The sequence below is a fragment of the Malaya genurostris genome, chromosome 2, assembly GCF_030247185.1.
Source record: "Malaya genurostris strain Urasoe2022 chromosome 2, Malgen_1.1, whole genome shotgun sequence".
Classification (NCBI taxonomy): Eukaryota; Metazoa; Arthropoda; class Insecta; order Diptera; family Culicidae; genus Malaya; species Malaya genurostris.
Window position 1 is genome coordinate 287,615,103 of NC_080571.1, and position 25,935 is coordinate 287,641,037.

At 37.9% G+C, this 25,935-nt stretch overlaps 1 protein-coding gene across 3 annotated transcripts in view; it reads left to right on the forward strand.

The window, feature by feature from the left end:
* Nucleotides 1–25,935, forward strand: part of LOC131430452 (GATA zinc finger domain-containing protein 7) — a 242,298-nt gene that overhangs the window by 53,623 nt on the left and 162,740 nt on the right. For all 3 annotated transcript variants that reach the window (XM_058595463.1, XM_058595462.1, XM_058595464.1), the window contains exon 2: nt 13,912–15,859. In XM_058595463.1, the coding sequence (XP_058451446.1) occupies nt 15,754–15,859 (106 nt within the window). In that variant the 5' untranslated portion in view covers nt 13,912–15,753. The remainder of the gene's footprint in view (nt 1–13,911; nt 15,860–25,935) is intronic.

Sequence of the window (25,935 nt, forward strand, 5' to 3'; positions counted from 1 at the left end):
GACGTTTCTCTTTGAGGTGGCCACCCTTATGGGGTTGAGTTTTGAATAAATATCTTGTGTGTGAGTGTGTGTGTGTGTGATTTACTGACCGACTGACGGATGGACGCTTCAGCGGATGGTTCTCGAGTCGATATATGTAGGTTTTTGTTCTTCTTCGTAGTTCTTCTTCCATAATTTTTTTCGCCAAAGATATGAGCTCCTCTTACCGCCAGCCGCCAGCCAGGCCCCCTCTCAACCCGTTATGTATCTGGTTCGGCACTCCAAGCGTGTATGAATGTATGTAGTTGGTCGTAGCTAAGCTAAGCGATAGACGCGGAATGTTATTCCGATCACACTTGAGGCGAATGAGATTATTGCCGATATACATACATATATATTCGACCCGGGAGTGATTTGTTCACGAAATTGCTTGCCATTAAAATTCAAATGGACTGTGAAATCATCATCGACTTCAGGACATTGTGAATTGTGTGTAGAGCACGTGAATCGATCGAACGGTCTCGCTGCGTACGCCGCTGTTTTTTTTTAAATTTTTCTAGGTGTACAGCCAACCAGCACCGGGGCAGACCCGGCCAACGAAAAGATCTTCGCTTACGCACCATCATCGATGCGAACAACTGGGCCGCTTCCCTTGCCGTGACCGGACGGAGCAGGTCAAGTTTTGCCTTTTTTTTCTCTCGCGTTCTCTGGCTGTTTATGCTGATGATGTTTAATTAGAAGTTGCGTGAAACAAAATTCATCTGTTTTAAGTATTTCTTTTTTTTTTCATTCGTTTGCTCGTCTCCAGCACTCAAAGGTTATGGGATTGAGAAAGGGTAAAATTTGGTAGGGTTGATGTTTTTTTTCCCGGTAAAAAAGGGCTAGCACTGCATGCTTCTAATTTGTGTTTCTATGCTTCTATAGACCTTCGGATTCGGGCGTTTTTTTTTTCAGAATATAGCGATCGATTGGTACGAGAAATGTTCGATAAGTTTTATTATAAAACGAGAACAATACAGTTTTGCATGCGATCGCACCAATTTATGAAGCACTTTTCCCACTCCTAAGAAGGTATGACCAAAACATGCCTTTTCATTATCAGCTTCTTTAGGTGTCCAGAAACAATCTTCAAGTGAAATAGACATAGGTGGGCTCAATCAGAGCTAAACTCAAATGAGAACCGCCGCCCTATATTTATCGTTATGGTCGGAGAGAGTTTTGGTTAGTAGAGTTGATGGCATATTCGTACTTGCTCACTACCCTCTGTAAAGACAATGAAACAGGTAGACTACATAGCACTTGGCACTAAGTAAGCAAAACTTCAAGTGACTAGGTGCGGGTTATTCAATTGCCGATGAATTTTGGGAGCTTCGGCAAAAAAGTAAAATGAATGAGAAGGGATATTCTGACAGTCAACGGCCATAAATTTCATTTTCATCTAATAATATTCGATTGAAATGAAGTTTTTGCCACACTGGTTGTGATAGAGAATGAATCTTTTTGCGTTGTTCTTATTGCACAGTTTTGCAAACATGTGTTTATGTACAGGCACGTATACAAGGGAGGGCCCCTCTCGAAACTTGAAAAATAATTACAGGGTTGTTACGGTCGCGCGAATTTAGCGATTTTCGCGGATTTAGCGCGGTTTCTGCTAAGATTTTGATGCTATGGCGCGGATTTAGAGCGAATTTCAAAACACATCATTCCACATTTGTGAATCATTTGTTCGAATAAACAAAGTTCTTTGCAAATTTTTGAAGCTAGTGAGTTTTATGAAACCCTAAAAAATTAAAGATGGACGAACGTTTCAGCAATTGGTCGAGCTGGCCGAATTGGTCAATTTTCACCTTGATAAAACCAAAATTTACTAGAAGGCGGTTCTAGAAAATGTTTAGTGGACAAAATTTAGATTTTATGCTCTTCGATCTCGAGTGATACAATTGCTATCAGGTGTACAACTTTGCTTCCACCGTTTTACCTATTTTTATATATATAAAAAATAGGTATAGAATTCGCTCAAACTTTCGAAAATTTTTCCGAGGCCCGGAGGGCCGAATGACATATACCAATCGATTCAGCTCGACGAACTGAGCAAATGTCTGTGTGTGTGTGTGTGTGTGTGTATGTGTGTGTGTCCGTATGTGTGTTGTCAACTAAGAGGTCGAGATCTCAGAGATGGCTGGACCGATTTTCATCAAACTAGTCGCAAATGAAAGGTCTCCCCGTCACCCAAAACGCTATTGAATGGTTTTGAGATCGGATGTTTACTTTTTGAGTTATACAAAGTTTTATGTCAAAATTTTCAGTTTTTTGACAGTATCTGTCACAATTGACCTTGAAAACAGAATATGTTTTCAGACTTAGATTCCGCACGGTAATACCTATTCAACAAGCCATAGATTGTTAAAATCCGTCCATTTTTAACGGAGATATCGAAATTTTTCTGTAAGCGACTTTTCCCCCTATTCCAGCAGTAGGAGTTTTGAGCGCTGTATGACAAAGAAATGCTTGGGAGCAACGGAAAACACGATTTTTTATACTGTTACATACAATTGTTTCTAAGAACCAAAAGGATTGTGTACAGCATTCTTTTTCATGACATTTAGCCTCGGACCGATTTTGGCACGGCTCGTTTTTGGCAACATAATCGTTCGAATATGACATATATAAACCAGATGATGGCAGAATTTTTTTTAATTATTTTGTTTTAAACTACTTACAGCAATAAATGCTGGAACAACATAACATCCATATACCATTCGAATCAGTTCGTCGAGATCAGCAAATGCGTGTGTGACAAATAACTTCAATTAATTTTCTCGGAAAATTTCTTTTCTACATATTCAGATTCATACGAAAAGTCGTATGCTCCCAAACAAAGTTCCTGCATCATGTTTGGTTCCGACCTCTGGTTTCGGAACTACAGGATGATATGTGAAACGAAATCAAAATTGTGTAACTCATTTTTCTTGAAGATGGCTGAACCGATCTAAGATGCAAATGAAATCTAAGAATCATCTAAGATTCAAATGAAAAGTTTCAAAGTTCTATAAAACATCTTGCTTTTCAGTCAGATCCAACTTCCGGTTTCGGGGATTGTATAAAAATGTCTATTCCACATAATTTAATCAGGTTTATCGGGTTAGCAGATTTGGATAGTCGATAAAAAAATTAACTTTTTTCAGTTTTAGTGGTATTCAGTTGTCGATCAGAAGGCACCTAAAAATTTAATTCGTGCTATGATCTCTCAAAGATGTCTTAACTGATTTTCAAATGTTTTGAAACAAATGTAAAGTGTACAGCAACTCAGGTGAATTTATCTGACTTCGGCCATACCGCTTTTAGAATTCCGGTTCCAGTATAAAATCGTTTCTCAAAGCTCAATCGTTTTCTCAAAAAAAGCCTAATCAAATTTCAGAAACAAAAATTTTAATTAAAACAAACTTATATACAAAAATTAATTATTTTATCCAATTATGACTTCCGGTTCTCGAATTACATGATGATGAATTTTTAAAATTCAAACCGATATAGAAGATGACAATCCCGAAAAGCTTCAAAGTTGAACTCAAAACTGTTGTAATTTATTCGTCATATGGCCATACGAATCGGTTTGGGTTATGCTGGTTCCTGAATACCGGCTCTGGAAGTACCTTAAATTACCGTAAACTCTAGAGTGGAACTTACATATCATGGCATGTTTAATCGATTATCACACTTCTAGATTCAAATTCGATCCGATTTGCAGTTTCGACATTACAGAGTAATGAGTGATTAAAATCTCAAATTGTCGCTTAAAACGAGGGTCATTAAAATAATGTCATGAAAACTTAAACACCGAAGAATATTCATGCAAAAAACACATGCGGATTGATAAAAATAGGTATCATCTCACTGCTAGGTGGATTAAACACGTTTTTTTTTCAAAGTTAAAAGCTTCATTGCGAAAAAGTGCTTACAGATGTATTATTCAAAGTATTGTCCGTCGCTAGCGACAACTTTCTCCCATCTTTTCGGCAATTTTCGGATCCCGGTTCGAAAAAAGGAGTCCTCTTTTGACGCTATCCATGAAGCAATCCATTTTTCCAACTCTTCGAAGGATTGAAAATGTTGATCTGCCAGGACGTGTGCCATCGAACGGAATAGGTGGAAGTCAGAAGGGGCGACATCTGGGGAATACGACGGGTGGGGCGACACTTCCCATTTCAGCGTTTCCAGGTACTTTTTGACCACTTTTGCGACGTGAGGCCGAGCATTGTCGTGTTGGAGGATGACTTTGTCATGTCGCTCTTGATATTGTGGCCGCTTTTCTTTTAGCGCGCGACTAAGGCGCATCAGTTGCGTTCGGTAGCGATCTCCCGTGATGCTTTCATCCGGTTTTAAGAGCTCGTAGTAAATCACACCGAGCTGATCCCACCAAAATACAAATCAACATCTTAGCGCCGTGAATTTTCGGTTTTGCCTTCGACGAAGTAGCATGCCCGGGCTTTCCCCATGATTTTCTGCGTTTAGGATTATCGTATCGAAAAGTAAAACTTCCCGCAAATGGCGAGAATTGGGCACATAAACAGACATTTTCGAGCGTGAATAATGCGAAAACAAGAAGAACTGTCACTGAAACGGCGATGACAATTCGTTAGGCACTGTACACACTCACTTTAAAGGCATTATTATCTATCACTTTGACCAGCCTCAGCCGGTACAGCCACCTATCGGAAAACGGCGGAAGCAAAGTTGTACACCTGATAGAAAAACTATTTTCCCTTTAAAACGCCCATCTTACAGGTAGGCAGGGAACAAAACTATCGATGTTGGGACAAAATTTCATTCAAATAAAGAATGGCGTATATTTTGTAATTTGACTTCAAATTTTTAACTTCGATGTTTTGTTCAGTGTAAAATTCGATTAGTATTTTTTCCAGTATTTTCATTCGAAAATTAGACGGCTTCCTGACCAAAAATTCTACATAGCGACGGCACGAGGAGATGTTCCTGCGAAGCTTAAGTTTGCTTATATGGACAAATTTGCAAAAAAAAAAACTGATGATTTGGCAAGCGATATGCAGCTGCGGAGCAACAAGCAAAGTGTTCGTGACGAATTAGACGATGAACTCGAAGCTGTACAAGGAAGAATGCATCGAAAACCGCGTACTACCTTCATTAAAGCCCATAAAGGTCCCGTGAAGTTTTGGCAAGATTTGGCTAGTTGCCACTACAGCCGGGAAGTCATTCAGTGGTACCGCGATAAAAACGTAGATTTCAAATCCACCCCGCAGTTCCGGCCCATCGAGAAACTGGAAAAACGGCTTGGGACGCGAATCAGATGACCAAAATGTGCCAAGGAAGTTGATTCCAGACGGGTGCAGCGTTTAAAGGGAGGAATTAAGAAGAAACCAAATGGAAATGATTTGTATTGGTATTTTTTTCCTTAAAGTACAGTGAATTACCTTTGTTTTGATGTATTAACCTTATTTGTTCGTCAATTCGTTACAGAGATAGAGATGATTTTATTATTCCGGATTCTAAATGGATTCTATAGGGCACTTTGTGTAACTTTGCGTCTGTTTAGTGGTTTAAATTGAACTGCTAGGTGGAAGCGACAATTCAATTGGAACTGCTTCAAGCACTGTTGAGTGGAAGGCGAAACGCGAAGAAGTCGAAACGAGATATGTACTTATTGTACCAACCAAAAACCCCTAAATGTTTAGACGATCATTTGCTTCCGTTGAACCGATCGACACGAACATTTTTACGGTTTGTGTTCGCATCTCACGCGACACAATCGAAAATCGCTTACGGTCAAGACGACAACACAGTGTACAAAACATTAATGTATTCTAACTGAGCAAATATCCCTTCTACAAAAGCCTGAAACTAGGCATCCGCGACCAAATTCAATCGGCATTGATTTCAAGGTTTCAAAATTATAAATCTTGCTAAGACAACGAATGCAACTAGACGTAAACCTATTCAGACGAGGATGGGATGCAATTGTATTCGCTGCGGTCAAGCACTGGAAATAATAGTCAGAACCTCTAAAATTTCTCAGAGATGGCTAAACTTATTTTCAAAAACTTGACCTCAAATGAAAGTTTCTATGGTCACATACATTGCAATTGAATTTCATTCAATAACTAAAACATCTCAAACATCTAAAATCATTCTAGATAAAATTGAAATAACAGGAAACGCTGCCTCCTATCTGAATGTCTGGCTGACATCAAACACTCCCGCCCTCACCGTGTTGCGTTAATCCTGCCCAAGGTCTCCATTTCAGTCGCAATACGACGCCGTATCGTTTCGACAGGTATAAATGATGTTATCCTTGCGTTAGCGAACATCATCATCCCTCTGGTGAGAGTGTCGTTCAAGATGTTGCTTGTCCCTTTCTCTTTTTTTTTTCATCCTTTTATCCTCCCATCCGCTGCGCCTAGACCTTCCAGCTTTCAGTTGTTTGCTTTCGTCCTTTTCGTCCGTCGTTCCGTCAGTGCACCCGCCCGTCATTTAAATGCCAATACTCTGGTGAGGGATGTGTGAAAACAAGTGTTTGTGACGTTCAGCCCGTGAGCCGAGACTTTATTGCACACACAGCGGCTTTACCGGGCTTTACGGGTTCTGTTTGTCGATGGCCTTTAAAAACCAGTGTACTGCGCGATAGCCACCCGTGGCGTAGGAAAAATCGTTCCTACAACTCGTACCACCAGCAAATTGCGTCGTAGCATTGCGAAACGGGGCGAACCAGTCCGAGCGCGAGAACCCGCCGTTGGTTCGAAAAGCGACGACGACGACGACGGGACGCAAGAAACCGTGAAACGACAATTATTCCTGTGGCTAAACGGCTCACACCGTTACAATGTGCAGCCGCAATGCTAAACTCGATGAGACATATCCCGTATAATTTATAGCCGCGAGTTCCTTTCCCTTGCTACTGCCCCATCTGCCCCTGATCCCGGGTGTGCCCGTCAGGTTGTCAGGTAGAGTGCGCCATCATCGATTGTCCTTGAATGACTACGAGCGCTATAAACGCGCGCGATCTGGCGTTGTCACGCAAAGAGGCCTGCCGCTGGCAGCTCTCGAGTAGTGGATTATGAAACGCAGGCACGCGGCGGAATATAAACATATTAACGCTTCACTACTCACCATCTTAATAACCGATGCTGCAGACAGTTGCGACTGTTACTGGGAATCGGGGGAGTTGGCAATGACGTTGGGATCCCTGGGGCAAAGCTTCACGAATCTGATTTACTGCGGGGTACTGCTTGAAACTCCTACAACGGATACAAAATATGGATTTTTTTACTGAATGAGTTTCAGATTTTATGATCATTCCATGATCAAGAATGTCATAATCAAGAATCACAAGCTAAAAACTAGGGTAAGCGTACTGTTAATCATCTTTTTTTAATATCTATTTATTGGAATATGAGTTAAAATTAAATTATGGTGTTCAGCCACAAGTGGTGACTTTTCAGCCCTATTATTTGGTTATTATCATCAAAACATCATTTGTTTCCGCAATTCTGAGATTTTTGTGTAGGGAAAATTGTAAACCTGCTTGTATTGCGTAATGGGGAAAAGGAACTTATATACTAACTTACTAACTAATACAGAGAGCGAATCGATTCAATTGAAGATTGCATCGATTTTTGTCGGAATTTGCTTATAATATTATGTGACATTACATCTAATGGTTCTGTATTTGTGAGTCTGTGTAACTCATTTGTACTAAACCAGGGAGGACGCTTCAAAATCATTTTTAGAATTTTATTCTGAATCCTTTGAAACGTTTTCTTCCTGGTGGAACAACAGCTTGACCAAATTGGTACCGCATAAAGCATGGCTGGTCTGAAAATTTGTTTATAAATTAACAATTTGTTTTTTAGACAGAGCTTGGAATTTCTGGTTATAAGAGGATATAAACATTTAATATATTTATTGCACTTTACCTGGATTCCTTTAATGTGATCCTTGAAAATGAGTTCTTTGTCATACGTTAAACCTAAATATTTTGCTTGATCACACCATGTCAATTCCAAGCCATTCAATTTGATAATGTGATTATTGTTTGGTTTAAGAAAACAAGCTCTTGGCTTATGAGGAAAGATAATTAATTGCGTTTTTGCTGCATTCGGTTTAATTTTCCATTTTGACAGAAAATCACTGAAAATATTTAAACTTCTTTGTAGGCGACTGCAGATCACTCTTAAATTTCTACCTATGACTAACAGATTTGTGTCGTCACAGAATAGCGATTTCGGACAACCAACGGGTAGATTTGGAAGATCAGAAGTGAAAATATTATACAAGATTGGAACTACGCTCGAATCCTGAGGAACACCTGCTCGTACTGATAGCAATTTAGATTTACAATTCTGATAGCTAACCTGAAGAGTACGATCAATTAAATAATTTTGAATCATTTTGACCAAATTCCCTATATGTCACCCTTGTACCAGTTCATAAAAGACATCAACTTACAAGTCTGATCTGTGTTCTGCTATCCTCCGATGATATTTCAATTCAACTTCGATTCAAACATCCGCTCGCAACTCCTCATCCAACATCTGTTCACCATCTTCTTCGGAACTAACAAGATCTTGTGCTGACACTATTTTTTTTTTGCTCCCCCTTCTTTCGTCTCTTCACTATCTCGACGTGAACTAATTAGATCTTTTCGCTGACCTAGGTTTATTTCGCTTTCTAACCCCTTTTTTCAACGACATTTAATCCTCTAAATTCACCACCCCGGAGGGCCGCCCCAGTCGACGATCAACATGCGGGCCACCCGCCGGGTTCTCGTTGCCTGGGGGTGTTTCCCGCGAACCCACACGGAGAATGTAACCACCTTCGATGCATACCAACGTCACCAGGCACCAACGTCACCAACTGACCAGCCTCTACCGATGACTAGTTGGAAAATATGATCATGAAATTGAAGATACTAATTTACTCTAATTTTAAGTAGTATAAAAATTCCGTCGGCATCTTATAGCTTAACGCAGTGTGCCTTAATACATGTTATTGAATAAAAACAAATTTGATCAAATAAATAGGAAACTGGAAATCAGACATTTTTGCTATTAAACCTTTGTGCCAAACACTGTCGAATGCTTTTTCTATGTCTAGAAGAGCAACACCAGTGGATAACCCAGAAGATTTATTTGCTTTTATCATGTTCGTTACTCTGACAAGTTGATGAGTAGTTGAATGTTCATGACGAAATCCAAACTGTTCTGGTAAAAAAAAAATTGAATTCTCATTTATATGAGACATCATTCTCAACAAGATAAGTTTTTCAAAAAGTTTACTGATAGAAGAAAGTAAGCTAATTGGTCGATAACTTGATGTTTCTGCTGGGTTTTTATTAGGTTTGAGGATAGGAATTACTTTAGCGTTTTTCCATCTTTTTGGGAAGTAAGCTGATGAAAAACACTTGTTGAAAACTTTAACCAAGAGTCTCAAGGCAACATTGGGAAGATTTTTAATAAGAATATTAAAAATTCCATCATTACCAGCAGCCTTCATGTTTTTAAGTTTCCTAATGATTGACTTAATTTCATCAAAATTCGTCTCAATAATGTCATTTGCTAATAACACTTGAGTTCAAATATGATCATATTTCAGTTATACTTCATTGTCAATAGGACTCACAACGTTCAAACGTTGAAATTGTGGACACTCTCGAACTGCTGAGCAAGTTTTTGAGCTTTCTCGCCATTTGTAAGAAGTATTTGATTTCCTTCCTTGAGAGCAGGAATTGGTTTCTGAGGTTTCCTAAGAACCTTAGAAAGTTTCCAGAAAGGTTTAGAATAAGGTTTAATTTGTTCATCTTCTTTAGCGAAATTTTCATTTCGCAAAGTAGTAAATCTATGTTTAATTTCTTTTTGTAAATCCTTAACTATGTTTTTCATAGCAGGATCACGAGAACGTTGATATTGTCGTCGACGAACATTCTTCAACCGAATGAGCAGTTGAAGATTGTCATCGATGATAGGAGAATTTAATTCAGTTTGAGCTTTGGGAACTGAAAGATTTCTAGCTTCGATAATGTAATGATTCAAATTATCAATTGCTGTGTCGATGTCCGCAAAATTTTCTAAAATAGTTTCATGATCCACATGATTTTCAATGTGAGATCTGTGTTCAATCCAATTGGCTCTATGATAGTTGAATATGTAACTAATTGGATTAATTATAGCATCGTTGGAAAGTCTGAATGTTACAGGAAGATGATCTGAGTCAAAGTCAGCATGTGTAATCGGTTCACTACAAATGCAACTTTGATCTGTTAGAACCAGATCAATTGTAGACAGGTTTTTCACGGAAGAGAAACAAGTCGGATTACTAGGATAAAGAACTAAAAAGTAACCAACTGAGAGTTGATCATGAAGTATTTTACCATTACTGTTATTTTGCCTACAATTCCACTGGACATGCTTTGTGCATGATTCAGGCGGAATCGTAGACTCCAAGCTCACATTTGTGAAACATTAAAGACTGTCCCAGAAAGTATGGACGCAACCAAAAACCGCTGCCATTTCGCAATGGTTCAGAATCTGTCAATTTTTATTGCTGCGTCTTGTTGTTTACAATCTTCTCTAACCACTTGTGCAGTTGTTAATTCGTTTTCATTAGTTTGTTTCAAAATGCGTAGACTTTCAGCAGAACAACGTCGAAAAATTGTGTACAAATGGTGCACAGAACGCGGACTGTCACTGAGAAAGATAGCAAAAATGGAAGGAGTAAGTGAAAAAGCCGTGCGAAATGCAATCAGGAAGTTCGGTGACGATAACACCTTTTAGGATAAACCGAAATACAAAAATACAGGTCCTTCTAACCCTCAGTTGGATAAACGTATACCAAAGGCGTTCGAGCAAAAGAAGGAGGTTTCAGTTCGGGATGTGGCCAAAAAAGTGGGCACTTCGAAGTCAAATGTTCTTCGTGCTTAAGAAGAAACAGAAGAAGCAGAAACAACCAAACCGTCGTCCGAAACAAGAAGCATTGAACAGGCCGAGGGTTCGAAAGCTATACAATACGATTCTTGCTGGAGATTTGAACTGCATAATCATGGACGACGAAACCTACGTGAAACTCGATTACAACTCCTTGCCTGGACCACAATATTATACGGCGCAAGAAGGGCAAGTGTTAAACCAGTCCGAGACATCGATCGAAGTCGAAAAATTTGGTAAGAAAGCTATGGTCTGGCAAGCAATTTGTAGCTGCGGTAAGATTTCGAAACCCTTCATAACCACTGCTTCAACGAACAGCGAAATATACTTTAAGGAATGGTCACATAAACGACTTCTACCCATGGTTCGAAGCCACAAGGATCCTGTTGTCTTCTGGCCAGATCTTGCTTCTCGCCACTACTCGAAATCAAAGGTAGAATGGTATACTACCAAAAATGTCACTTTCGTCCAAAAAAGACATGAATCCACCAAATTGCCCACAACTGCGACCAATTGAGGAATTTTGGGCATTACCGAAGGCACATCTTAGGAAACATGTCTCGGCAGTCGAAACCATTCAACAGTTCGAAAAAGATTGGAAAAAAGTGTCAAAATTTGTGGCCAAGAAGTCTGTACGGAATTTAATGAGGAACGTTCGCAAGCAAATGTTGAGAATAATATTCTGTTGTTGTAGTCTAATATCATCAGTATATCGAAAAAAATTTCAATATCTAACACTTGTGAATTATTTACAGCGAAATCAAAGTGCGTCCATACTTTCTGGGACAGTCTTTATTTACACTCATCTGATATACATCCAACCAAAAATTTCAAGTATTTCTTGTCGCTGTGTTAGTGTGTTTTCCGTGCACATGAGTTACTGGAATTGCTCACCTCCGCTCTGAGATTTGTTGGCTTATGCTTATGGCAGTTGAAAATAAATTGCTGTTTTAGTTGCAACGTCGAGACGGTTTCAATGATGAAGTTAATGAATGATGAAGTTCCAATGTACTTATGATAGGAAATAGGTTTAATAAAACAATTCCAATCCAATAGCATATCGTTATGTTATTGTTTTCACTTACAACGAACTGTTACATCTGATATCATACCACATAATCAGTGCACAACCCGTAAATTTTGTCACGAAACGCCACTGCATCTATGTAAGGTGTGTTTCGCTTTAATTTCTGCGATATTAGTTCAGTTGGTTCGCAATCCGACAACTTTTAGTCATGGTGTATTATCATGGCATAAAAGTGCCCCTTTTTCCTGAAATCATGATTCAATTTGCTCATTTGCAGATTCGGAATTTTGCTCATGTATCTATCAGATAAATTTTTTTAGGCTCTGTGCGTTATTTTCAGTTGGAAAATCCTTACGGGGAAATTTGCTCCTTCGGTGTGAACTAACTTTCAGCGAAACGGTCCATTCAATCATGACATCACTAAAGACTGTCGCAGAAAGTATGGACGCACTTTGATTTCGCTGTAAATAATTCACAAGTGTTAGATATTCAAATTTTATTCGATATACTGATAATATTAGACTACAACAACAGAACATTATTCTCAACATTTGCTACTTAGCCATTGTAGACTAGCTGGCGCACCTTCTTGCGAACGTTCCTCAATAAATTCCGTACAGACTTCTTGGCGACAAGTTTTGACACTTTTTTCCAATCTTTTTCGAACTGTTGAATGGTTTCGGCTACCGAGACATGTTTCCTAAGATGTGCCTTCGTTAATGCAAAAAATTCCTCAATTGGTCGAAGTTGTGGGCAATTTGGTGGATTCATGTCTTTTGGGACGAAAGTGATATTTTTGGTAGTATACCATTCTACCGTTGATTTCGAGTAGTGGAAAGAAGCAAGATCTGGCCAGAAGACAACAGGATCCTTGTGGCTTCGAATCATGGGCAGAAGTCGTTTTTGTAAACATTCCTTGAAGTATATTTCGCTGTTCATCGAAGCAGTGGTGATGAAGGGTTTCGAAATCTTACCGCAGCTACAAATTGCTTGCCAGACCACAGCTTTCTTACCCAATTTTTCGACTTCCATCGATGTCTCGGACTGGTTTAACACTTGCCCTTCTCGCACCGTATGCAGTTCAAATTTCCAACAAGAATCGTATTGTACAGCTTTCGAACCCTCGGTCTGATCGATGCTTCTTGTTTCGGACTACATTTTGGTTGTTTCTGCTTCTTATAGGTTCAAAGATTCAAGCAAGACCTTTTTTCGACCCGTTTTCGGTTTATCATCAAAGTTGTTATCCTCACGGAACTTCCTGATTGCATTTCGCACGGCTTTTTCACTTACTCCTTCCATTTTTGCTATCTTTCTCAGTGACAGTCCGCGTTCTGTGCTCCATTTGTACACAATTTTTCGATGTTGTTCTGCTGAAAGTCCACGCATTTCGAAACAAACTAATGAAAACGAATAAACAACTGCACAAGTGGTTAGAGAAGAGTGTAAACAACAGGACGCAGCCATAAAAATTGACACATTCTGAACCATTGCGAAATTGCAGCGGTTTTTGGTTGCGTCCATACTTTCTGGGACAGTCTTTAGGGGATTCAAACAGTTTTTAATTGAAATAAACGCCAATTCGGGACAAAGGTGTCCATATTCATCAAAGTTCCTCTGATAATCTCATCATTTCTGCCAGTTAGCTATGATGAGATATACTCTCTGCTTGGATGCCATTCAATTTTGACATTTCGTCTTCCATATGGCAGTGTAGAGCAGATCAAATTGAATAGCTAGATTTTTCTAGTGTTTATGAGTACTTACTGTAACAAAAAACATTTTTCATTTATTTTTTGGCGTTAAAATTCAATAATCGTTAGTCGACAGAAAAGATAAATATAGGTACAATTACTCTACACCCATACAAACCAAATGTAAATCATCCATCAGCTGATTTCGTAATTATTATTTCATTTTTCACATTTCTCTCTCTCTCTCTCTGTTTCATTGCAGAACGCCGAGTGTGTCATTATTGAAATGTCAATACCCAGTTGACATGAGGAGTTACGATCATTAGCGAGATCAGCACCAGTAGCAGCAGCAACAGCAGCAGCAGGTTCATCTCTTTCTAATTTCAGTATGCAATAGAAACCGACTTAAGCATCTCATAGGAACTGAGAAACTAGTTTTTCGAACAAACAAACACTAGTACTTGGATAGTAGTACTCATACTACTAGAGGTAGTAGTAGTAGTAGGAATAATAGTGATTGGTTGCAGCAGTAATGGTACTCGCAACGACAGTGTTGGTAAAAAAAGGTGCTTAAGGAATAGTCATACTGACTGCTCTACCGTAATCCAAGTAAAGCCACCACCCAAAGCTCCCCCAGGATCTACCTGGAGGATAGAGGCAGATTACGAAGTTATCGACGAAATAATGCTTCAATATACTGACATCCGCCAGTGACTCCCATCGAACCATCTCTATCCAGCTATCTTTACATCGAGTGGATTGGGTCCGGGAAAGGCTTTAAGTGGACTGCAAAACCGAATAGAGAAAGAAGGAAAGAAAAAAAAACCTTATGGAAAAAAGGTGAGAAGAAGTGGCATGGCATCGCTGCGATGGAAGTGTGTTGATGCGGAGCCTGTGCTGTACGATTTGAGCCGGTATAAGTAAGCGCGTTGGTTGCACTTTCCGGCTGTCGATTGGTTTCGCTCTCTTCCTCTCCGTCTCTCTCGGGCACCGCAGAAGAAGCAGCAGCAGCAGCAATGGGTGTGTGTATGTGTTTGCGTCAGTGCAGTAGCAAAAAGTAGTTAACCGGGCCCGAACGGTTCAGGACTGAGTGAAGTAGTGCATCATGAACGATCGGCGGTAGAAGGTAGCTCTTGGAAAACCGGTAGTTCAGTTCAGCGAAGTTCTCGGTTGTGAGAGGAAGTAATGTAATGAATGCAATTATTAATTCCGTATCAGCAGTAGTGTTGGTTAGTAGTGGAATTGATAGAGAGAGAGAGACCCCGTTGCCATTGATGGAAGAAAACAGCAGTGAGCTCTGATCCTGGCAGCGAAAAAAGTGTTCTATTGTCACCGCAGCAACCAATCGAGTCGAGTGTGTCGAGTGCCTCAGTGTTCCTCTCGGAACGAAAGTTACTGATAGCACCGTCTGAAATATATTGTGTGTGCTCTCCGAATGTCTCTAGATTCCCTGCTGGATGAGCGAAGAGGAAAAAAAAGGGAAGGAATAAACTGTCTGCGCCCAGTGTTGAGTTTGCTTCGTGCAAATGTGCCCGGTAGTGCATTGGAAAGTGGTTACTGATGGGAGCTATTGAGAGTATTAGTGTTACAAGGATCAAGTGTGGCACATCGTTGAACCCATCGGCAGTTCTGTGCTCAACAGTTGCCGTCGCCGCCGCCGCTACCATCACTGCCAACAGTCGACTCTGTCGGTACATCGCACCGCCGTACTTTCTCCGTGCGGGTCCAAACCGAGGTGTCAAGTGTCGTTATTGTGACACCGTCGTCAGTGCCGGTGATTGCCCTGAGAAGTGTGCAGGTCAGTGGGGCCGATAAAACGCACGAGATAGATAGGATAGAGAGATAGATAGCCTAGCTAGCTGGAGGCGCGCGTAGAAGCAGAAGAAAAAGCAGTAGTCTATGCAGTTAGATAGTGCCATTCAGTGGTCCAAACGCGGTCCGTACACCTCCACCTGGAAGCAGTGATCAGTGCGCTCGTGTGCCGTGTGGGTGATTTTACGGCTTTGCTCGTGTTTTGCTGTGAGAATTTCCCGGTGCGGAGATCCCAAACATTGGGAGGTCACGGCCGTACTTCGTCGTCAAGTTGCGGAAACTCCGAGCATACATGGCTAACAACCTCTCGACGACCAAAATGACCAATCCGATACGCGGGCTCGTCAGCAAGCACAGGAGACGCTACACCCAGGATGGGTTCGATCTGGATCTCACATGTAAGTTTTGTGGCATCTCCTGAACAAGCCTTCGTCCGGGGTGACACTTCGGATGGTTATTGTTGTTAATTAGAAGTATAATTTTGCAATTGTGTGTTGTGTAGAGAGAATGAAGATAAAATTACATGTGGAGCTCAGTTTAGTAATTGAATTTCGTGACAGACAGGCAAGCAGTTCAGTATATAACATATTTAAATATAGCTTGTCATGTTTTTACTGTCTACTCAGCAATTTCATCCTTACATGATCCGGGTACTGAGTTTATATTGAACCAGCAGAAGAGTGTGAAGATTTGCCGGGATCCAGCCTTATCATTTTACGAAAAGAAGCAGCTACGTTACGTCTCAAGCTGAAAAATAAACTTTAATCGATTTGCAAAATTTTTTCCGATGTTGTGAGGTAAAAATGGGAGATTATTTCAAGAGATGTGTCTACAAAAAAGAGGGTTTAGTCAACCGTTGAAATTATTGCGTCATTTATTGATGTTTTCCACGTTAAAAAAAACTGCTTTTTTCCAATTGCAAGTTAGTGTCATTCACACTTAGTTAGAGGGGGCTTCTCCTGTTGACTAATCTTAAATTTTTAGCTAGTTAGTATTCTTTATTAGAGACTGCTTAAATGTACATTATGACGAATTTCGTGCTAACTCGAACAAATGTTGGCAGCACCATCTTAGATTTTAGTAGACCTCGTTGTACATGAAGACTTCGTCACAAAAAAAAAAACAATTTGCGTACTTTGTTTTTCCAAAAATGATCTAGACTGTCTTTTGAAAAGGACTAAATTTTTACCATATTTTTTCAACCTAATCCACCTAGTGATGTGGTAATGCCTTTCTCTTCTTTCATAACAGTCTCATGAAAATATATTTCATACTTTTATTAAATAATTTCGTATACTAATTTTGACATCAGATTGATTAGAATAGTTCACAAAAGCATGCTTCAGTGTTTATGTCACACAGTCAGCATCATTTTTCCAAACTAGTGCTTGACATTTGCGTTGCCTATTTGTAATCAGTGATGCTAATCTAAAAAAGCCTTCTTAGTCCACTTAATGGAATTTTCATATATCTTGAAAAATCACCATAGGGAAGAGTACATGAAATTTTCGAAATCGAAATAAAATTTTTGATGCCAAAAGGCTTAGAATTGCATGAAACGTCGAGATTTAGTGTCATCTCGAAAAAAAATTTTTTGAAAAAGTCGACTTTTTGGGACTTAGAAAAAATATGAAAATTTTTCTAAGTCCCAGAAAGTTGATTTTTTCAAAAAAAATTTTTTTTGAGGGGACACTAAATTTCGATGTTTCATGCAGTTTTAAAAGTTTCGGCATCAAAAAAAATTTTCGATTTTGGAAATTTCATGTACTCCCCCCTATGGTGCTTTTTCAAGATCGAAAATTGTCAAACCTTTACCACCGGGCAGCACCCCTTAAGCATGTCCGATTTAGGTCAAATTTTGCACGAAGGCTTTTTTCGAGGTGCTTAAACTTTTGAGCACTAGAACTTAACGAAAATAGAGGTGATCCTAAAATTTTGGCACCCATATACATATAAGAGCGGTAAAAATCAATGTGTTTTGTCGGTTACGTCACTTATACCATCATATATCTGGAACCAAAAGTCACAACCATTTGATCTTCGAACTTGATCAATGGCCCGACAGTAGCTTTCAAACGAGCCCAAGTTTGTTAAAATCGGTTCAGCCATCTCTGAGAAAATTGAGCGCGTTCAAATACAACGCTTTTTGTCGGTTACGTCACTTATACAATCATATCTCCGGAACTAAAAGTCACAGTCATTTGATCTTCGAACTTGATCAATGGCCCGACAGTAGCTTTCAAACGAGCCCAAGTTTGTTAAAATCGGTTCAGTCATCTCTGAGAAAATTGAGCGCGTTCAAATACAACGCTTTTTGTCGGTTACGTCACTTATACAATCATATCTCCGGAACCAAAAGTCACAGCCATTTGATCTTTGAACTTGATCAATGACTCGACAGTGGCTTTCAAACGAGCCCAAGTTTGTTAAAGTCGGTTCAGCCATCTCTGAGAAAATTGATCGCATTCAAATATCTTCGAAAAGTGCACACACATACACACACATACATACATACACACACACACACACACACACACACAGACATTTTCCGATCTCATCGAACTGAGTCGAATGGTATATAACACTATGGCTCTCCGAGGCTCCGTTCGAAAGTCGGTTTTTCCAACAATTCTAATACCTTTCTATCGAGAAAGGCAATAGTGTTGTATGGGTGGTTTTTACAAAATAAAGTTTTTAAATAAAAATATTGGAAAAATCCTAATTGACTTCTACACTGAAAAAAAAATCGATTTTAATAATTTAAAGTCGATTTAGCAATGACATTTTTACAATATCCCACGTAAAAGGTCCCTCTGATTAAATATGAAACTAAATATCTGCTACATATCTACCGAACTGTACAACAAAATGTCCGAAGAACTCGAAAAACTGTATAATAACGCCAGAAGAATATCTGGCACTTAGGAATTTCACAGTTTTGTGCCTATTCCTGGTGGCAAAGTTGAAGCGGCAAGGTATTCTAATTCAGAAGATGAAACAAAAATATTTTCCTTGTATAGAAACTATAATAAATATTTACTTATGAAGATAGTTTTAAGACAAAAGTTATAAATAAAATAAAAAATATTTTGTGAAATTCTCTATTTCCTTAAAACTACATGAGAAAATAAAAAAGTAATAATGCAATATTTGCTCAATGAAATAAACTCTTTTCAATGGAATTTTCGATTAATAAAAATATACTTAGTTGCTATATTCGACAATATCTTCGCACAAACTGAGTTTTATTGAATTTTACGATAATTATGGCTTCTCCGTTGGTTTGGTTTCTGATAAAATTATATTGAAAAAAAAAACAATTTGAATTAGTTTGGACAAGGAAAAGTTTTTGTCAAATAACTTTTTTCCTTAAAAGTGTCTTGTAACAAAATTTCATCCAAATAAAAAATGTTTTATTATTTGCAAATCGATTTTAAAACTTTAAAGTTGATTTTTTCAGTGTAGAAGTCGATTAGGATTTTTTTTTCGATATTTTTATTCCAAAACTTGACTAATTTTGTAAAAGCCACACATACAACATTTTTATTGAAGGATTTGTCATATTTTGACTACACTCATTTGAAAAAAAAAAGAAAGGAAAAGTTTCGACCGTTTCAAAAAACAGTCTATTTTTGGAAAAAACAAAGTATGCAAAGTTCAGTTTTTGCAATGACTGAGCGGAAATATATATTGGATAAGCCAAGTGAAAGAAAAACTAACAGAAAAGATGAATTTTTTGGAAAAAGTTACGCTCAGAGACAGGACTCGAACCTGCGTTCTTATGCATTCCGTGCAAAGTGTTTTTTGTGACAAAGTCTTCATTTACAGCAAGTTTCATTGAAATCTAAGAGGGTGCTGCCAACTCTGAATACGATTTAGCGCGAAATTCGTCTTATGTAAAAATATCGAATTATTCCTGAGATATGGTTACTCAATGTGGGGATTGTTTTTTTTTTTTGCAGAGGTAAACAGTATGCGTTGTAGAGGCTGCGCATACAACGAATTTTACAAAAAAATGCAACAAAATTTGCCCAATTTTCATCTCTTCGTCAAATTTGTGGGATAGAAAATTTATTTTAAAATTTTCTCAGCAGTGTTTCATTCAAAATTTACTACGCTTTAATCGAATATGAATTTATTTCAAATTTAAATCAAGCTGTTCTTTAGTTGTCATGAACAACACTCTGAGCAACCATATCTCAGAAACAACTCGATATTTTTACATAAAGTTTACACTGTAGCAGTCTCTAATAAAGATAAATAACTATATGATAATTGACGGTTAGGCAACCAATTATTTTTTTGTCATCCACGCTCGAAATGAAGAAACGGAAAACCCTATGTACGGGAGAGGTCTTAAGTGTTCATGACGAAATTTTGCAGTGTTGATTCAATACTAAAAAAAAACGCGGGTGGGTAATGTCGCAGACATAACTGGATGACGTGGATACGAATAAAGCTGACTAGAACTAGTTGATTGATTGTGTGAATTATGAAACTCTCACTGTTTCGCTTCCAGAATTGTGTAAGTATGACCTATTGACGGTAAATATGTTTTTGAAAAGAATCGATTTGTGAAATTTAGTCGATGTTTACAAGCTTTTTTCCCCTTGAAATGATCAAAATCTAATCTGTACGGCTAGCCAACATCTATTTCGTCCGAGACATTAACAAAAATTAGATCAGTTTGGATTCGATCGCCACTGCGAGCAGATGTATTGTGTGTCGTTTGCAAAGCTAGTTTCGGTTCCGACAAGAGCGATTACGTCACAGCTGCTAGTCGTTTGAATTGGTGAAAAAACAACGAAAAGAGGACAACGGTGGGGAGCATCACACGAAATCAGCGGTTCTAATGGCTCTAAAAGTTTTCTAAAGAACTATTAGGATTTCTTCTTCGCAAATCGAAGGTAAAGATCATCAGTTTAGTGCAAATCTAAAACTGTTTGATTAGATTTGAGCACTTTTCGCTGTGTGAAATTCACAGTAATCGAGATCAAGTGAAACCTTCTTTGTTTTTGCGAAAAATGTGAAAAACACGAATGCTTGTATAATTCATACAATTGATCAACTTATTGATATTCGGAACTGTTAAGGAACATGTCAGTTGTTTTCGTCTTCACGACATCCGGTTATATCTCTGGCATTACCCGCCCGCATTTTTTTCAAATAAATTTAAATTCATTGCCATTATTTTATTCTTTGGGTCGCACTTACCATAAAAAAGTTAAAATTTCTCTAACCCGCAGCACCGTCTTTTACCAATATCGCACACCAGCAGCGGACATCCGTAGCCGTTTCGTTTGCTCTATAGAGTGTACGAAATAGAACAAAGCGCGCATCGTTCGTGTTGTGTTTTCTTCTTCCACGTTGCACGTACAAGTGTTGCATTATCATTCTATATGGCGGTTTGATAGTTTTGACTAGAGATGGGAAACTTATCGATATTTATCGATAATATCGATATTGCCACGATATCGACGACATCGATAATTCAGAGCATAGACGAAAAATATCGATATTCGATATTGCAACCATGGAGTTTAGTAAAATTATAATTTCATATTATAACTTCGCTCGTGTAGTTTTTATTTAATATTAGATATTTAGGCTATGTTCAAAAATACGTTAATAAAATCTTACCTAAAATCAAAGACATCATATTAACTAGATATCCAGCTCTCACATTTCACGAACAAATCATTGGCAACATCGTTCTTAGCGAGCATGGCACCCTCAGGCGAGTTCGCATTGAATCTCATACATAGAAGTAGGGGAGAGAAATGTCAACTTCGTTTGGCGCGCACGAATAATACGCGCCCATACAAATGACATGATATGTTGAATGTGATGCCGTGCGATGGCGTTACTGGACTGAAGACTAATTTCGCTCCAAGCTGACAGGGTCTGTTAAAATTGACTTCCTGCACGCAACTCTTGTAAAGGGCGAACAGTACTTAATGTTAAGTATTTTGTTGGCTAAGTATTGAGCAAGCACCAGAGAAAACAGATATTTTCTCTTATTGGGAAAATTACACAGAAATTTATTGCACAGCGTCTTTTGATAATTCTAGCAAAAAAAAAAGACGCTGAAAGAGTCAATTCCACAGCGGGAAACACGGCTTGTTTGAGCCCAGGGATATTTCAATTTTTGAAAATGTAATTTGTTCGGCTGTGAACCTAAAATTATTTTTTCAATCAAATATACTTTCTTGTTTTAATAAATTTTCATTGAACTGGTGACAAATATCGATATTTATCGATAATATCGATATTGAATAGAGATATATCGATATTATCGATAACAGATTTTATTCGATATTTCCCATCTCTAGTTTTGACTCTCATCGTCCTGTAACTGCGGAACTGGAATTTTAATCCGGATGAAGTTACACAGTAGCTTTTGAGACAATGTGAGGGGGTTCCAGTAGTGCCGAATTTAGTTTTATGCCCACAAACTAACAAGTTCTGTAAACTAGAATATTTATCAGACAGTTTTATGGGATTTGCACATGTTTTTGACAATCGTTCGTTATTTTCTCTATTACCCTGTAACTCCGGAACAGTAAGTCGGATCCAAATGAAAATTCAATAGCGTCACCCTGAACGCTATTGAGTGGTTTTGAGACCGACTGTTTACTTTTTCAGTTAAACGAAGTTTTATGTAAAATTTGTCACAAACAAACAACTTGAAAACAGAATGTGTTTTTAGACTAAGATGTCTCGGTAATAGCAATCCAACAAGTCATAGATTGTCAAAATCCGTCCATTTTTAACGGAAATATCGATATTTTTGTGTATGCTACTTTTCGCCTAATTCCAGTAGTAGGAATTTCATTATGATAAAGCAATGTTTCGGAGCAAAGTAAAACACAATTTTCGATACGGTTTTATGCACTATGTACAGCACCCTTTTTCTTGATTGCAGTATTTTCACATTCAAAACAATTTCATATTTAATTTTTTTTTACTACTTGCAACAAAAATTGCTGGAAGAACACAATTTCTACCATTCGAAAAAGTTCGTCGAGATAAGCAAATTTGTGTGTGCAAAATAATTTCTGACTCTTATGAACAATACTATTCTCCCATATAAGGTTTCTGAATTTCATTTGGATCCTACTTCTGGTTCCGGAACTACTGGATGATATAGGTAATGAAATTAAAATAATGTCACTCAATTTGCTCGTAGATGGCTGAACCGATTTCGTCCATCTAACATTCAAATAAAAGGTCTTAAGGTATCATGAAAACTGCTTGTTTTTTAATCAGATCCGACTACCGGTTCAGGAGATACAGGGTATTTAGTGTAAAAATTTCACATAAATTTATCGGGTTTATTGGGTTTACAGATTCTGAGAGTCGACGACCAAATAAACTCGGTACTCGGTTTTCGATCTCGGAAAGTACCCAAAAATTTTATGTGTAACGCACTACGATTTCTCTAAGATGGCTACACTGATTTTCAAAATCTTCGAATCTGATGAAATGGGTTCCAATCCATTTGGCAAATTTCGGTTGACTTCGGCTATACCGAGTTCCGAATTTCGTTTCCAAAAGTATCGGGAATAGAGAAGAACCAAAACGAATTTAATAAACCAAAATTCAAATTAAAATAAACTTATGGTGGTCCCGTACAAAATTGATGAGTTTTATCCGACTCCGACTTCCAATTTTGAAATTACTGGGTGCTAAGTTTTCAAAATTCAAACCGTCATAGAAGATATCGCGTAGATGGATATAGACCAAAAAATCTTAAAAGTTGAACTCAAAACTATTTCAATTTATTCGTCACTGCTGGTCACTGAATACAGTTTCTGGAAGTACCATAAAATAATGACAAAAACTTTAAAGGGGAACCAACTTCTACATCTCATGGAATGCTTAACCGATTGTCACACGTTTAGATCGAAAGGAATCATTTTAAGATTCCATACAATTTCTATCTTCGTTTCGATTTTATTTACAATTCATTTAAAACGACGATCATTAAAATATTTTTATGAAAACTAAACACAACGAAGAATATTCACGCGAAAAACACACGCCGATTGATAAAAAAAAAAAGATATCATCTTTCTGCTTCTTTGAAGTCAACTCTCTGACACTACACTTTTTCTACGCGGATTTCCGACGTTACGCGGTCTCAAATTCCCAAAGTCGGTTTTTAAAAAAATCGATTTAGGAAATCTCAAAAAAAATTTAAGTCCCAAAGTTCAAAACATCGCTTTATCGTACCTCACTTATGTTACTACTACTACTGCTGCTGGAATAGGGAAGTCGTTTACACAAAAATATCGAGGTCTCCGTTAAAAATGAACGGATTTCAACTATCTATGGCTTGTTGGATAGCTATTCCCGAGTCAAATCTGAGTTTCAAAACATTTTATTTACAAAGTCGGTTGTCAAAAAACCTAAAGTTTCTAAATAAAACTTCTTATAACTCGAAAAGTAAACATCTGATCTCAAAAGCATTCATTAGCGCTCAGGCCGACGAAGAGACCTTTCGTTTGCGGGTTTTTATCAGGTTTGAGGATAGGAATTACTTTAGCGTTTTTCCATCTTTTTGGGAAGTAAGCTAAAGAAAAACACAGTGTAAATCTATGTTTAATTTCTTTTTGTAAATCCTTAACTATGTTTATCATAGCAGGATCACGAGAACGTTGATATTGTCGTCGACGAACATTCTTCAACCGAATGAGCAGTTGAAGATTGTCATCGATGATAGGAGAATTTAATTCAGTTTGAGCTTTGGGAACTGAAAGATTTCTAGCTTCGATAATGTAATGATTCAAATTATCAATTGCTGTGTCGATGTCCGCAGAACTTTCTAAAATAGTTTCATGATCCACATGATTTTCAATGTGAGTTCTGTAATCCCACCAATTAGCTCTATGATAGTTGAATATGTAACTAATTGGATTAATTATAGCTTCGTTGGAAAGTCTGAATGTTACAGGAAGATGATCTGAGTCAAAGTCAGCATGTGTAATCGGTTCACTACAAATGTGACTTTGATCCGTTAGAACCAGATCAATTGTAGACGGGTTTTTCACAGAAGAGAAACAAGTCGGATTACTGGGATGAAGAACTGTGAAGTAACCAGCTGAGAGTTGATTATGAAGTATTTTACCATTACTGTTATTTTGCCTACAATTCCACTGGACAGACTTAGTATTTAAGTCCCCTATTTTGAAAAATTTCGGTCGATATCGTGTGAGTTTTTGCAAATCGCCTTTAAAGAAATTTAATTGCTCGCCGGTGCATTGGAATGGTAAATATGCTCCAGCGATGAAATAAATTCCATGAATGGTTTCAACTTCGATTCCCAAGCTTTCAATAACTTTAGTATTGAAAGAAGGTAATATTCGATGTTTAATTTGCCGTTGGACAAAAATGGCAACTCCACCACCCATTCTAGTAAACCTGTCAAATGGATGAACCACATAATGTGGATTACTTTTCAATTTGACATTTGGCTTAAGAAAAGTTTCTGTCACAATGGCAATATGAATTTTTTGAACTTTGAGAAAATTATAAAATTCATCTTCACTCGATTTCAAAGATCGAGCATTCCAATTTAAAATATTCAAATAATTATTTAACATCACTGTTAAATTTTAAATTCATTATAATATTATTTGCGAATTGCCATCCGATTTGAAATGCTTCAAAAAGTTATGAAGTCGAATTCATTCGGATGATCATTTGAAAAAGTTGATCTTCTGATCATTTATTTTTCATTTATATCGCCTAAATCAACTTCATTCAAAGAAGCGAATTGCATTGAAGGAATATTTGTAGGTAGACTGCCATTAGAAGAAGATGATATGGCCGATCTACTTATTAATAAATTGTTTTCGTTAGAAGATGAACTGCAAGGCGGTCCTGTGTTTTGATTATTTACATGAGAAGAATCAAGTGGTGGATTTCTACTTGTTACACTAGCATAACTGACATTAGAAGAAGATGATGACGACGTCGATTTACCTGTCAATAAATTGTTTTCGTTAAAAGACGAATTGGCAGGCGTACCTGTTTTTTGTTTTAAATTAGAAGAAATAAGTGCCTTAGAAGAATTAGGCGTGGCATTTGTAACGGTTTTTTGATTTTCAGGTATGTTCTGTAAATTTAAGGTCGTTGATTTGACTTGTTGTCTAAGCGAACGAGCGTTTAAAATCTTTTCCCTGACAGGACATTTCAAATAATTGGATTTATGATTTCCATTGCAATTTGAACATGAAAATTTATCAGTGGTTTCATTCATTGAACAAACGTCTTTCGAATGCGATTTACCACAATTCAAACACCGTATATCCATATGACAATTTTTGGTTCCATGACCGAAGCCTTGGCAACGACGACATTGCGTTAAGTTTGCAATACGATTATGCCGTTTATAATGTTCCCAATGAATTTTAATGTGGGAAATGAAACGTACTTTTTCTAAAGTTTTCAAATTGTTTACATCACTTCG